We start from the raw sequence: 16,368 nt of genomic DNA on the forward strand, positions 1-16,368 counted from the left end.
GCCTGGAAAACGTTAAAACCAGGCAGTCAGTGTATCAATTCTCTTTTTGTAGCATTGTCAAGGTAACGTGATATTTCTTTGCAAAGTGCTGTCCCATTCCTATTTGCACCATTGTGAGAGTGCGAGGGCTCACACTCACGCACTTACCAGTTGACATCAGTTAAAGGTCTAGTGTGTGGGAGCCGGCGCCATTTGCGGTGAGATTGCAGGTTGCAACCAACTCAAACTTCTCCCATGTGCCAAGCGTGTAGGAGAACCACTGGCTCCGTGAAGATGACCTGCTCCGTATATAGATATAAACGCCTCATTTCAAGCAAACGAAAACACAACAAATCTTTGTTTCAGGTGATTATATGCTAAATAAAACATACTGATTAATATTATGTTCCATTTCTGCTAATACATCACCCTAAATGCTACACACTTTACCTTTAAGTCCATGAGGTTTCAGGGCTTTAAGCCTTGGAGGTAATCAAAGAGGGCCATAGTCGTGTTCTCTTCTTCTTAGCTGAACTTCATACTTATACTGTCATGTATGATTCAGATTTGTGGGGCATTTTATTTTAAACAACAAAATCACAACATAAACCAGTGCTTTTAATGACATACCACAAAGCTAACATAAAATGTGATCAATCAATCAATCAATCAATCAGCGTTCGGGGCCTGTTAAAAAACTAAAACTTGGGAACCACTGATGTAAACTCATATACACAGGAAAATTATGTTATTCGTTCTTCATTAGGTAAATGGTGATCCTTATGCGGTCACTTCAGTAATGATGGCTGCTTTCTACAAAGGCAGAAGGAAAGAAATGAAAACTGGAAAAGCGTTTTTAGCGATAAAGCACTTTTGTTATTAAAGGAGTTCCCAAAAGTTTGGAAGTATTTGACCTTTTAGAAACCGTCTGTCATCTTCAATTGTAATGACTGAAGCATTTAAATGATCTATTTCATTGATTGATAGACTCTGAAAGGATTTTTTATGTGCAGCTTGAGCCAATAATTGTTCTATTTCAGTACAAACTGTTTTAGTAATTTTAGGCTGACAGACACCCATCTGTTTTGCAAAATGATCCTCACTAATGAGTGTGAAAATAAAGAGTGGTCAAATCAGTTAATAACTGATAAGAAGGGGACAAACAGCTGCACATTGCCAACAGCTTTTCACATGCAATCAAAATGCATCAATCAAAATGCAGTCAATTAGTATAAAGCGGTCTGCATAACAAAACGGATTATTGTCACTATCTCCATGGAAATGCAATTTACACATATTAAAAGATCCAACACCTTTTGTACACACCTCAGTACCCAGAGTAATTTGTATAACTCTTTCAAATAATTTAAGATGAAAGGATATAATTTAGAAAAAGTACAAAATAGTGCTTTGAGTGCATTTGGGACCGTATACTATGTTGCACACTATGTGCAACCAAAGAACTTTTACAAGAAGAAAGACAGGAGGCACTACTTTAGGGGCCTACGAGGACTACAAAGTGGTTCTCACAGGTTCAGCGAAGAAAAACATTTTTCATATAATTTGTCTAAATGAACGCTCTGGACGTGGGCAGCGCTGACCTACAAAGATAACCTTGTTTCTTTTTTTCCCCTATTTTTGGAAAAGATGTAGCATTTGGTGCTCTGATTTTCTGAAGCCTCCCATGGGACTACAGGCTCAAAAACCAAAGATACTCTGTGGCTCTTAATGAGACTGCACAAATGAGGGACAGCACAAGAGATGCATGCCTTGGGAAAAGAAGCGGGAAAAAAATTCAATAATTTCTGATGTGTCATACAAGTAGTTTAAATTGCTAATGTCTGCAGAAAGCAATTACTGTGTATCATCACCACAGTCTTTTTGCAAGTGTTTCCTAATGTATGATTATTAACACCATATCTTTGGATAATAAGCTGTTAATCAGCAGTTGATGCAGAGCTTTTATTACTGCACTTTACATTTCTATTCAGTGGGTGCATGATTCATATTGAGGAACAATACAAGAAACAGTGATGCAGGTAATGAAGGTCTGCTATGGTGATTTGATCCAGATAACTCTTCTAGAAGGGCGTTAAGACCGAATTTCTGCACATATATTCAAGATTTCTACTTTTATACATAGCTGATTTATGTTTTGATATGTGATAATGAACATGACATCATGTTATGTCATTATGACATATGATTGATTGAATTGAATTGTTTTTGTCAGACTTGCTATAGAAAGTTAAATATAGCTGTTGCATAAAGCTTCCCTTTGAGTGACTAAGACAGCCTGTCGCACAATGCATTATGGGAGAAATAAGACATTTCACAGAGGAACAAAAAAGGTGAATGTGACAGCACCTCCAGAAAAGGTAAAACAGTCTTTAAAGATGTTAAGAAACAATACAAGGATGAAAAAATGTATGGATAAACAGTTGAAATAGTTAACTAGCTAAACGACCATAGCCACAAAGCTCTCACCTCAGGCTTAGACGGGGGAGAGGTGTCTTAATATTTATACAACAGACAAGCTTAATTAGACTAGTCTAACCTGACTATCTAAGACCAGTCTAAGGCCAAGACTAATCTAAAACTAAGTCTATGCAACTGTCTCCTGGTGATTAAAAAGAGGATGAAGGCACAGTAAGCTTCAGTGATTGTATCACCTTATTTTGACCTCATTTGGCTATTTTCAATTAAAATCAATTCCATTTATCTATATAGCGTTAAATGATAACAGAAGTTATCTCCAGCCACTTTTCATATTGAGCAGGTCTTGACTGTACTCCATAATTTACAGAGACCCAACAATCCTTTATGAGCAAGTAATGGGGCAACAGTGGCAAGAAAAAACTCGACTTTAACAGTTAGGAACCTTGGAGAGATCCTGGCTCTGGGTGTGCGGCCATCTGCCTCGATCAGAGAGAGAGAGAGAGAGAGAGAGAGAGAGAGAGAGAGAGAGAGAGACGCAATTTTAAGAGAGAGAGACACGCAATTTTAAAGCAAGTGTCGACAGCCTTATGCATACACACACCACCTGTTGGCAATTTACAATAAGTGACAACATAAAAAGTAATTGGTGCTCAGTGTGTGGCCATCTTCTGTTCAAAATGTACCACTTCCATGACCAACACCTAATTTGGGTGTGCTTTCCCCCAGCAACTATTGCTGTTTCAGAAACTGTACAAGGGATCAAGTTTTAGTTTCCTTGATTGTTTCACACACTACTTTAGAGAACATTCTCATGTATTTATAAGTAACTCAATTGGAAAAATTTGTTAGTTTTTAACAGTCAATTTGAATGTATTTTTTTGTTGAGAAAACTCAAATGTAATGTGCAAAACTTATGCTGACCTGTATGCACTGTGCAAGTCAGAACTAGTGGGTGGTTCACCATAGTTTGCGTGAGGCAATTACTGATTAAAGCATACATCAGAACAATTTAATGGCTCTTGGGTAACATTTTTTCTTTTTTGTAGCATAATATGCAGTTTTACTGGAGCAGTTCCCTATGACAAGTAGGCTTAGTACATTTATGGAAACTGAATTGAAATGCATTGGCAGAGATTTTTGTAATCCAGCTGTGACTTCAATAAATTTATACAGCACAACAGTAAATGTTTGGTAATGTACTGTCATGGGATTGTCCATATTGTTATACAAAATATTAAAGTTTAGCAATACTGAGACAGTTTTCTCACACATTACTGTTATCAAAATGAATGAACTTTATAGGGAAGTATTACAGCTGTGCATCATTGCATGTTAGAATCCTTTAATATATTGGTATTTTTAAGTACGGTATATGTAAGTAATAACATATCTCATATTTTTATATACTGTCATGTTGTACCAAATGGTGGACAAGTCACATTTTTAAAAAAATGTTTCTGAAAACTTAAAGACCTGGTCATGAGTTCATGAAAAAAGTACAAATTCCTTATGTCATTGCTGCATGTTGTTCCATACCTCAATACTCGTAAGAGGACTGTGATGTCCATCATTGAGGCTGAAGATTTCATTACGTATTAGCCATTTAGTCAGACTCATTGGTACAAATACATCTTCATTTATTTCACATACATTTTTTTTTACTTTTACTTTGAAGTTTTCACAATCTAAATGATTCAACAACAAAATGAGGAACTACCACAACAAAGTCCAAATTTCCTACTGGGGAGAATTATGCAAATGTCACTGTAGTAAAATTGACACATGTATTTTGCCAACCAGCAACGGTACAGTTAAAGTAATAAAAAAAGAGACAAAAATAGGACAAAGAGGTGGTTCATAGGTACTTTGACCAATACTGGGTCACCGTTATGTTAATCCAAGTGAACAATGTTTGAGGACTGATTTTTGTAAAATGCTCAACATTTTACATAAATAAAATATTTTTTCTTATTTTTTCATTGATAAATAATATATATTTATTAATATCTAGGAGTCAATTGGGGGAGCGGGGACATATAATCACCCATAGAAGCCCTTCCTGAATCCATGGAATCTTCAAAAGTCTGAAAAATGTTCTTGCTGAACATATCGGGTATATCAATTTTGGCTAATGCATCCCATGAATATTGCTATGAATAGTTCTTTTGAATGAATATACATGTACATAATGAAGCATTAGGTACATATATGCAAAGTATGGAACATAGGAAATGATGGTCTGCTTCATTGATTTGTTCAGTGAATAAGCATGGCGCAAGACTAAACAAAGTAGGTTAATAGCTTAGTTACAAATTTGTACTGTACATGGTTCAGCCAAGTCTGTAGATCCAACCCAAAACTGAAACGTTCTTCTTTTGGGCATATAAACTTCAAAAAGCTGATAAATGACACATATTCCCTTCAGGTCCCCATAGCGGCAACAGTATTCACTCCTTATCCATGTTGAAGAAGTTGCCCGCAGGCAGTCATGTCAGAGGATGTCCTTCTACGACTTTCGGTATTTAAGAACACAGTATATTCAAGCATTATGTCAACATCCAGTGATTTAAGATACTGCTCATCTTGTTATGATGCCCCAAATGTTTTCACTACCACTCTCCCAGAAGCAGTGGGAAGTTCAGTAGTCTGATTTTCAAAAATACATTGTACTTTGGGCATTTCCACAGTCCAGAATCTTGGATCTATAAAATAAGTTACATCATTTTCATGTTAAAACGACGAGGACCAGCTTGTCCCTCTGCGGAGTCAACGTTAGTGCCGTTAGACTTTGACCGAGGCACATATTCAACATCAATGTTGTTTTTATGTTTTCCTTTCCCTCTGCTCCAAACGAAAAGAAGCAGGAAACAAAACAAGACCACTCCCAAGAATGTGAAACAACCCATGGCAGTTGACACTAAAATAGTCTTTAGGTCTAAACCGAGGGTCACACCGGCCGTGGCGTTGGCAGTGGTATTGCTGGGATCTGTGTAGTACTGGGTCCTGTTAGCATACAGTGATCCCAGACTTTTCACCGCCAATGAAGTCATCAGGGTGTCATTCCCAGCACTGTTGGAGGCAAGGCAAAGGTACACGCCGCTGTCTTGCACCTCTGCTGACTTGATCTCCAGTGTACCATTGTTGTGGACAGTAACTCTTCCATGGCTCCTACTTGTCAGAACTCGTCGACGTGGGGACAACCAGGACACCAGGGGCCTTGGTGTTCCTTCAGCACTGCAGCGCAACATCGCCTGCTGGCCCTCATCCACAGTGGTTGTTTGTGTTTTGTTCTCACGAATTCTTGGCTTAGTACATGTCACGTAATAAGACAGGAGAGTCTCCTTAAACTCTTTAAAAGGCCTGCCACGAATCCCTTCAGGTGTGCTGCACTCTGGCTGCGATTCCCCAAAGAAGATGGAGTGCCTTTTCTGTAGGATCCACATGAGACGACAGTCACACACCAAGGGGTTGTTGTCAATCAGAAGAACCTCCAGAGCCTCAGGAGACTGAAAAACACCCTTCTCCAGTGTATCCAGTCGGTTGTGAGAGACATTAAGGACTTTGAGTCCCCGCAGGCCCTGGAAGGCATATGGTTCAATGGTGGTTAACTGAGTTCCAACCAGATGGAGCTCTTGAAGCCGTACCAGTTCCATCAGCATCCCACCTTCAATGTGCCTGATGCGGTTGAAGGACAGGTTGAGGTTTGTCAGGTAGGGCAGATGCTTCAGGGCTTGGTAAGGGAAGGAGGATATGTTGGTGTTGGTTATGAACAGAGCGGTCAGGTTTAGGCCATGCAGGGTGTTGGCTGGCACATGGTCTAGAGAATGCCAATTATCAATTTCTAAATGCCGCAGCCGGAACAGCTTTTTGAATGAGTAAGGATGCAAAGTGCTGATGCTGAGGTATCGTAAATGGAGGCTGACCAGGTTATGCAGGTGGGAAAGGGCCTCAGTGGGTACAACTGTAAGGTTGCACCTTTCTAAGGTTAGCATCTCCAGGCTTAAAAGTCCACTGAATGCACGGTGAGAAATGTAAACCAGATCATTGTCACCCACTTCCAAAAACTTCAGATTGTGCAAGTCCTGGAACATGTAATCCAGTAGGATGACGATCTTGTTGTCACTTATATCCAGTTGGGTAAGATTTGTTAAGCCTGTGAAGACGCCCAGAGGAATGAGCTTGATACGATTGCTCTTGAGACTGAGTGAGTGCATGGTAAACAGGGCATTAAAAGCTCCAGGCTCAACATAACTGATAATATTTCCACTGAGGTCAAGTTCCTCAAGCCCAGGAAAGGCAAAAAAATCATCAGGATTGATCATTGTTAGCTTGTTCTTACTAAGGTCCAGGATTCTGGTCTCGGTCGGGATGCCGTCCGGGATGGTGGGCATGCGCTTGCGGTGACAGACAACTGCCTTGGTCTGCGCTGAACACTCGCAGCGCGAGGGACATCCCAGGGTGGAACCCACAAAGACAGCCACGAGGGCCAGTCCCAGGAATGGTTGCCAGCATGAGACGACCGTGTGCAGCATGACTTTGCTCATACAGTCGACCATTCTGTCACGGTTCTGCACAACAAGAGGGAAAGAACAAAGAGAGAAAGAGAGAGGTTAGTCACTCAGGATGGGCCTGGTGGTGGCTTTGGAAGTAATGCTAGTTAATATTACAAATAACATGACAGGACTGGTAAAGAGCAAAATAGCCTCAGGTGCCTTTACTAGTATTGTGTATAATTGGATAGACCTCGCTGCACACAAATTTCACATTCCTTCCATCCTCTTCCCATCTACTTACTTATTCAAATACAGGCTGAACTGCTGCACTCCATATTTTGGCTGGATATTTCTTAGTCTTTGAATTAAAGAACATCTTTCTCTTACTTCTTCCAGTTGAATATGTTTACTCTCTTTGTTTTCCTTTCACCCATGGGATACTGATTAAGGCACAACAGTGCTGGTTAAAATGCTTCCCAGGTGTGCGTTTGTACATATTTTGATTTTCACCAAAATCAAATTATGTATGTGTCATTGTATCCCTTTAGATAGTTTTGATAGTGTATACTGCAAATCTAAGCCAGAAAACAAAACACATCAGTTGGACTCTGTGCAAACATGTTGCATCTCTACTAGACATGGTTTTGTTTTTTCACACGTATCACCAGTCTCTGTCGGACATTATTAAAAAAGATACTGCACTCTCTCTCCCAGAAGAAACCATTCCAAACATGCTAAAGTGGATGAATGAAAGAAATCAATCATGAAAAAAATACTTGGCACTTTATGCAGTTCATGGACAAGTGTCACCGAACTCAATCAACAAAAACAAAATGGTTGGAGGGAATCAACAATTACCACAAAGGTCTCAAATGCCAATAAACAAAAGGTCTGACATTGAATATTTTTAATCCAATTTAAAAACTGATTCAAACAATATGCAAACAATTGGTGGATGGACAAAATCAATTATTCTGGTAATTGTTCCAAATCCATTCAAATGAGTCCAATGGCAAAAGAGAGTCAGCCTACCTGATAGATATTTCACCTTGTAAGTAATTCAAAAATGAGAGAAAAATCTATCAATTTACTACATTGTCATGCCAATGTTTTACTCGTAATCAATTTCAACATCCACTTTATAAAACCATGTCTTGGTTGTGCAAGGCTGCTACAGCAAAGCAAAAAAAAATCATTATGCAGCATAAATTAATAAAAAAATAATTCGTATATCTACTTTCTGTACTTTTGCAGTGAAAAATATTGAGATTAGCCCACTCCGTTTCAAGTGACCTTGCTGGAGGCGCACATAGATAAATTAGGTGAGAAATATCTGGCTTCTTTTGTACATGTGGCTCACCTATATATCCTTTTAAAAATAATATATGCAAATCAAAATTAAATAATATTTTCATCTATTCTGACGAATGGTTCAACAAACCCCTCAACCTTAAAAATACATTTTTTTCATGTGTCAGACTTTAGAGGGTTAAAACACCACCTGGTCCTTCCTAAATCTACTTGTTATGCAGTTGTTTCCATGCCTACTCATATATGTATATCACATAAGCACCTGCTCATACATACCACATGAGGACATGAAGATGAGCATATACAAAATGAATGCACTGCTTGCCACAAACAGACTAGGTGAGAGGTTGCAAAGATTGCAAACCATCTCTGCCTCATTTGGTGTTTCATGGGCTGAGCTAAATTTAAATCAGGAGAGGAATAATCTGAATTTCTCCCCAGGCTTTTAATATGCATACAGATTGTGGTACAAAGATAATATGATGGCATACCCATCAAAAGAGAAACAATGATATGATCTTAAGCATTCCTGTTCTACAATATATCTAGATGGTGACACACAAATCTGCTATAGTATTCATCTGCATGTTGTTGGCCTGTGTTTTATGTTGTTTTTAATCCTATAAAATATTTGTATGTATTCATGGCATTTGTGCATCATGTGTTGGCATTTGTATCAGTAACTGATATGGATTGTTTTTTCCATTTTGCTGTCTCTACTTCCCCCTTGCTCCACTTTCTAAAAAGCTATATCGCTATGGTTAGTGGGCACCGTATGTCTGGCTCTCGGTTGCTGCTGACTTGGCCCGTTTAAATGTTCAACGGCTTTCTAATGCAGTTCATTGGTAATGCAGAGCTACATCCTTACTCCTTGCATTAAAAGCGGTACCTCATATAATGCTCAATGTTCATGGGAACATACTAATTGCCTGAGTCTGTCTTCTCAGTTAACTATTATTGCTTTAATTTTGGGAACCAATATGGGAAATATTTTTAAGTTTTCTTGATATCCATGAAGGGCTGGATCACAATTTATTTAAGCTCCGACCAAAATGTGTTTTTGGTATCAAAGTATCGAAAACTGTTGGGTACCAAATCTTAACACAGTACCTGATTTTATTAATCATTTAGTTGATTTATTTTGTATAAAATCAAGGCAGTATGATTTCTATGCAGCGGTTTGTGTAAACCCAAAATTAAACATACTTATAGTCAGTGTAGTCAGGTATTGAAAAAAACACTCAATCCTAGTATTCAGTGCAATACGCAACGATTAAATCAATAAAATTACTTTGTTTAATGCAGTGTTGAAATGTTTCTAGATGGCCAATGTGATTGTGCCACTCACACACACACACACACACACACACACACACACACACACACACACACACTTCTGTACAGGAGGTTTTTCTTGTGTCTCCCTCTGCAGATTCCTCCCACATAATGACCACTTTAGGCACACACATACACACTGTCCACATAAATTGCAGCACCATATGATTCAATGGTTTACTAAGAGGGGGTCTAATCAGTATAATGATTGGGCCTCTTTGTAACAGAATGTAATCAGAGTAAGAGTGAGCCTGCGATGTGACCCCTTCACCTGGGCACTGCTGAATGAGAGAAGCATAATGCAGGAGCATCATTAGTGGCACCAGCTGAAGTGTGTCCCATGCAGGAGCATATAATCCACAGAATAGGCAGCTGCCCTAGGGCAATTTATGCAAATAAAATCCTAATTATCTGCTCATGTACGGTTAATGTCTATGTGTGAGTGTACATCTCACTACTTTTATTTTAATGTCCCTGATCATTTGACCCAGAACAACATGTAATGAATGTATCTTGTGTTTTATTTTTGCACTGATTCATTGTGTGCTGATTGTGCCCTTCAAAAGAAAAGACAAAATACAGGATGGTACATTTTGTGACCGAACGTATTCAATAGCATGAAAAATGTCCATTTTCTCTAACAAAAACACTGAAGGAAAAAAATCCTTTTAGCAGTGTAGCTTTCATTTCTGTAAACGTCTCTGATTAATATGCATAACTGGCACAATGTAGAGACGCTGTGAGATCAAGGTAAGAGTGTGGTAGCAGAACGAATATGTGATGTTCACCAAACAGATAGAAGAAGCAAAGACAACCAGTCTCTCCACAGAGATCTCAGTAGACCATGATATATTACAGCCACAAAACAGAATGAAAAATCGGTCACACAAGCCAGTTGAAGCTAGGGTGGATGTGTTTTGTAATTTCTTTTGTTATATTTGTTGAAATTCTGTAATAACACCGTCATTATGAACTCATTGCGCTTCACTAGAGGCTACCGCAAACTGCTAGCTTGACAGCTGGGAACACTCACAACAACCATATTCCTTGTTTACATTCATTAATATTATGTTCATGTTGTGCAGTGATAGAGATTTACTTCATTTGTTTATCAGTAACATGCCTGTGTTTGTATAAACATCAATAGTAAATCATTTTGGGTGAAGTAATCAGAAGTAGTAGTATAAAGGCAACATTATAGGCCTACTCTACACATAGATTATAGATACTATAAATACAAAATATATTTTCTCTGATATTCTTGTCATATATAGATACATAATGATGATTGCTGGGTAATATGTATGCTGACATTCCCCAATGTGAAGTATCTGTTTGATCATGTGATGAGACAATACGATGGTGTGTGTGTCTGTTTTATAACTAGTATCTAGTGTGCACTAGGGGCCGTCATAATAGCGGTCACTGGGGCCAATCCTAACTACCTCAAGCCACTCGTTTATGGTCCTAATGATAATTCTCGGGCAGTGGCTTTGGATGGAGGCCTGTAGGAATGGGCTGGCAGACTTGGCGACTACCTGGTTAAATTTACTTTTGGAGCTAGTGCTGCTAGCTACTTTCATCACTGGGCTAGGTTTTTTGGTTGGATCATTTTAAAATCTAGCGAACTATTGCTAGTTTCTCTAATATGACCTACCCAAGCTTTCCGAATAACTTCAAATGCAACAATTTGGAATTTAAATTAATATTAAAAATATTGACCGCAGGGAAATTTTTTCCCAACATATCCCCCAACATTTCCATTTCATGTCAATATTCTGGAAACTCCCAGTGACATTCAGTTACAGTCCTGTGACAGCAGAAATCCTGCAATGCACTTAGAGATAAGACTGCACAGTTAAGGTGTTTCTGTAATGTGGCCCCTGACCCACATTAGTGCTGGGTTGGACACTAAGAGGGGGAGGATAACAACTAATGGTGTCTGACTCAGCATAACTCAGTGAACAGCTGTTGCGCAGGGGTGCTGGGGTCGCCTGCGCAATGCCATCATCCCAAGCATATACACAAGTGGCCCAATATGAATCTCAAACTTTTATAAAGCATGTCATCATAAATTATGACATGCTCTTCCACGATGACAAATATATGAGAACATATTTGTCTTGGCTCGTTTTTAATACGCACACAGTTTTCTTTTCCCATCACAAACTAATTTCCATATGAATCACTGAAAACATGCGGGGCTCGTCCGTCCCATGATGCCACTCTTTACTTTTCAACACAGCCTGGGGCCAGCTAGTAAGAGCATGAGTAGGGATGATGTTGTCTTTAGTGGCAAAACACCAGCCTGAATACGCTGTTAGTCATGATTCCACTAACAAACAAAGGCTTATATTACCTCACACTAAATATCCACATTAATTACAGGTATATTTTCTTTTTATCTATCTTTTTGTCAGACTAATAAAGCTTTGTGTAGCTTTGACCTCTCTTGACTGGGTGTTGAGGTGAGTGAATGCTACAAGAGGATTTATCAGACAGAATTCGAGAGGCGAGAGGGGAGCTACTGAATACAAGAGATTGCAATCGCTCCCCGGGCAGTCAGCGGATATCTTCCGCAGGGTCATTGCTGAATTTCTGTCTCGGTATCTTTCTTTCGCACAACCTCACCATGTCTTTCATCTTGCTCACTTTTTAACTTCTTGCATGTGTGTGTGTGTGTGTGTGTGTGTGTGTGTACCATCCCTAATTGATATGTAATTTTTTTGTGTCACTATTTTTATGTCACACATTGCTTAAACTATTCATTATTATTAAAAACGCGCTTATGTTATTGTTACTGTACTTGGATGTGCGAGCTTCACTGTGCAGAATGATGATGTATGTGCAGAGTTAAGTGGTAGAGTCTCCACATTTGGAACATATTTTATTACAATAACTTATCTGAGATATAGGATCTACAGTATGCAAAGTGGTGATGATAGAATAACAAACAAGTGCATGTGAAATTTAAAAGGTTAAGTCAGTAACATTGTCGATTAAAAGGGTGGTAAATTACTGTGGGTATGGCTCATTTATTCAGACTGTAAAACCTATGGATGTGCAATAATACAGGGAAGAAATATCACAGTTGTTTAAAAGTAATGATATGCACTAAGTGAGTAAGTTTGATTTGAAAACTAAAAACAACATTAAAATGCTATAAACACAGTTCACAAATTATGATCTTGTGTTGCAAAGTCCAGCATCTTGGACATAAAACTTGTTTACAGTATACGGTGATTTCAAAAGGAAAGCCTGACAATTATTTAATCATTGATTCTCTTTTATGGGAAAAAAAAAATCAACAATAAAAATGAGTTCACATCCTGCTTTATTCTTTTACTTAGCTACATTTTTACGCGTTCATGCACACAGAAAAACAGCAATACAAAAGAATATAGAGATATATGGTGATTTTAAATACAGCACGGAACACAGCCGTGGTCCTCCAGTAAACATTCTCTTCCCTTTAATCTCCTCTGAGTTACTGCAGCCAGAAACTCCACAGAAACATGGTAATTTTAATTGGAACAAATTAAATCTAGCAATCATGGGTCAGTTTGCTCATCAGTGTCTCTCCCCCTGCCGGGCAGAGTGGACACCCACTATCAATGTTTGATTTCAAATTATTTACTCACTAATTACCCCAACAGCTCTAGTATGGAGCGAATATAATTATGCTAAATGATAAATCAAATCACTCAATGGTAGACCTGACTTTACAGGAGGGCTGCTTGTTAGACTGCAACATGATCTTGGCAACAGATGATTTAAAGTCTGACTTAATATGATGAGACGCAAATACATTGAGTGTGTCTTGAAATCACAGTTTAACTGCATATGAGTTATTAGTACTCTTATTAATACTTTTTAAAAATCACGTGTTTTGTATTCATTTGAATACAGGCATCAAACCTGTTCATCCGTTAAAGGATTATATAAGCAGACAGTTCAGGAGCGAAAAATGAAAATCAAAGTTGGCATAATACAGTTTTTCCGCACTAGCAATAACACCGTTTGTCACTTTGTAACCACTGCATTCGGTTTACGCTTACTCTCTTAAGCCGTAATCCTGGCAAACTATTGGTTGTAAACATTTTGCTTTGGCTTTCATCTGAGGGGTAAGTTTGAACACCCTGAATGCTCACAAGGCGCTTCTTATTTTGCTCAAGTAGTTTGAGGATTTAGATAACAACTTGGCCTCTGTGCAATCAACCAATAAAAAGCCACTTGTGAAATTGGCCTGCCTTTTCAGATTGTGTTTGATGTGGCCCCCAGGCACTGATCATTGCACATAATGTGATTCCTCTTCGCACAGAAAAGCCTCCCTGCATTTATGGTGGATGGTGGGAGACAGTTGCTTTCTTTACCCGGCAATTATCAACACCCCGTAAAAAGCATAATCAAAGTGTCAAATTTTTTTATTTTGACTTGGAGGATGGCTCCGGAGGAAGAGCTTCTTTGAAAGGCACGGCAAAGCCAGGGAGGAATAAAGCAATAATGAAAGCAACATTATGTGTAATCATGCAGAGAGAGAATGTGCTACATACTGGGTGCTGCAGTTATATGGCAAGCTCTCTTGTACATTAGCATCTGACACGGGCTGCCCTCCTGTCAATGGGTCCAATCGTACTGTAATTGGTTATAATGAGGAATGAATAATAAAGGCGACTCTTTCAGAAAGTGCTAAAAAGGAGGGTCAAAAAAAAAAAAACTACTTCCACACAGCAGTCCTAAAATCCATTCAAGTCAGAGAAAAAAAAACTGTTCACCACTCTGACATGTGCACAGATGTCTGCATGGTAAGTGTAAGCACTATATGCAGTATATAATCACTGTTTTCCCTGTTGGGCAATTCAAGTTTCTGTGGTCAAGAGATAGTTAATCTTGCGTTGTGAAGACAGCAGAGGACATGCAAAAGCAGTGTTTGATGTCTTAATTTCCCAGATAACTAAAAAATAACATTAAATCCTCGTAAGGGTCATTGTAAGGGAAAGTTATTAAATCATCATTTTATTTTAATGAGGCTTATATCTTATAATGATGCTACCCTGAAGGAGAGGCGTTATTAACTTGCAGGTTAGTTCACAGTCACAGTGTGTAATCAACCCACCTTTTCAAAAGAGCATCGCGAGTAATCAAATGGGATCATAATGAGAGGGAAGAGACTACAATGCTCTTGGCCTTATCCATTATTGAAAGGATCTTTGTAAAGTGCAGAGAGGCTTTAAGGCGAGCCTGCCAACGTGCAAGATGACACTGTACTTCTTCAATAAACCACTGCCAATCTGACTTCGTGTGCAACAGAAAGCCTCCTCAGGATGTGACCTGGATACGATTACACAACTCAGCCCCATAATTTGTCATTTTTCCAAAGACAAATTATTCACAGGAGAAGACAGCAGTACTTCTAATGGTAGAAGCAGTAGAGGAAGTATTGTTCCGTTTTTACAGCTCTTTTCATAAATCGGAATCAGTGTAGCAAACAGTATCATTTTCTAACACACACACACACACACATACACACACGATGCAACAGCAAGATGACTGTAGTCATATGACGAGGGCTTTGGGACCTAAAGCCCTTAACAGCGAGGATCAACAGCCTTGGGGCAATAATAGGCCTCTGTGCACAAATTGCCCTTCTGCTTGGCTTGCAGTGCGAAGTCAAAGCTCAATTAATCGGTGTTAATGAGAGATAAACTTGGTAGATTGGGTCAGTTGCTCTTTTCTGTGTCTGATAACCCTTCGTTTGGGAAGGAGTCTAAACGGCCGCATCAAACAGACGGATTTCCATTCATCCAGCAAGAAAAGTATCTCAGAGAAAGACAGTTAATCTTATGTTTGATAGCTATTCAAATTCTGAACTTTGGAGACAAGAAGGAGCTGGAAAAAAAAAGAAAAGGTAACCAAACTTGGTAATTAAATCTATGAGGATAAAAATACAACTGACAATATGAAAGGAATTAATGAGGTCTGGGGAACAGAGCGTTGTCATTTCATTACACTTACAAAGTGACAAGTGAAAAAGGAAAAAAAAATCAAGCAATTTGTCAGTTCATTAGAGAGCAATGTGTTGCGTATTAAGAGTTTTAATGTGGTGTATTTTTCCCAGTTAAAATGACATCCACTCTCCACGCGTATTTAGTCTGACTCAAAGGATGTAAACTGTGGGTGTAGGCCTGCTATTGGCTGCGTATTTCACGCATCATCTCCTCCCTACCCACTACTGTACCTGCTATATAGTGCTGCCCAAGAAGATTGTGATTGGTTGAAATAAATACAAACAAGCCAGTGCATTGTTCCCCCATAACCAGACTGATAATGGGTGCTGACACAGCACTGTGGAGATAGGTCTGGCTATGAGAGACTATTCCCTTTAGACTCATACAATTTAAATATTAATGCACCTTTATATTGATATTGAGGTAAAGCTATTGTGCTTTATGGTTCTACTTAAGCAGGTCGGACGGCTCTCCAGTGAGAAGTCTTTGTCCCTTCGCTATGAGTGGGACATTTAGGACAGAAACCTAATCTCACACTAACAAGGGGAAATAGTCCAAATATGTCATGCAAATGACCCAATGAAACAGATCTTTCACCATCCGCACCCTGACCACCACTTAGACTGATAATGTCTACTATATGTAACACATGTTCTGTAACACAAATGCTAAATATAACATGTAGCTCACTAGGCTACTCTTTTCTGCAAAAATCAATAACCGCATCGGACACCATCATCCCAGTCATACGCGGATTTATATGGATGAGTATATTATAGATTAGTTATAATATGAAACCACCA

General features: G+C 38.8%; 1 protein-coding gene across 4 annotated transcripts in view; it reads right to left on the reverse strand.

The window, feature by feature from the left end:
• Positions 1 to 3,058: 3,058 nt before the first annotated feature.
• The window catches only part of lingo2 (leucine rich repeat and Ig domain containing 2), a 186,085-nt gene continuing 172,775 nt past the window's right edge, over positions 3,059 to 16,368 (reverse strand). For all 4 annotated transcript variants that reach the window (XM_031866870.1, XM_031866868.1, XM_031866869.1 and 1 more), the window contains one exon: positions 3,059 to 6,986. In XM_031866870.1, the coding sequence (XP_031722730.1) occupies positions 5,133 to 6,974 (1,842 nt within the window). In that variant the 5' untranslated portion in view covers positions 6,975 to 6,986 and the 3' untranslated portion in view covers positions 3,059 to 5,132. The remainder of the gene's footprint in view (positions 6,987 to 16,368) is intronic.

Source organism: Anarrhichthys ocellatus, unplaced genomic scaffold (genome assembly GCF_004355925.1).
Source record: "Anarrhichthys ocellatus isolate YVR2014 unplaced genomic scaffold, GSC_Weel_1.0 scaffold37, whole genome shotgun sequence".
In the NCBI taxonomy this organism is placed as follows: Eukaryota; Metazoa; Chordata; class Actinopteri; order Perciformes; family Anarhichadidae; genus Anarrhichthys; species Anarrhichthys ocellatus.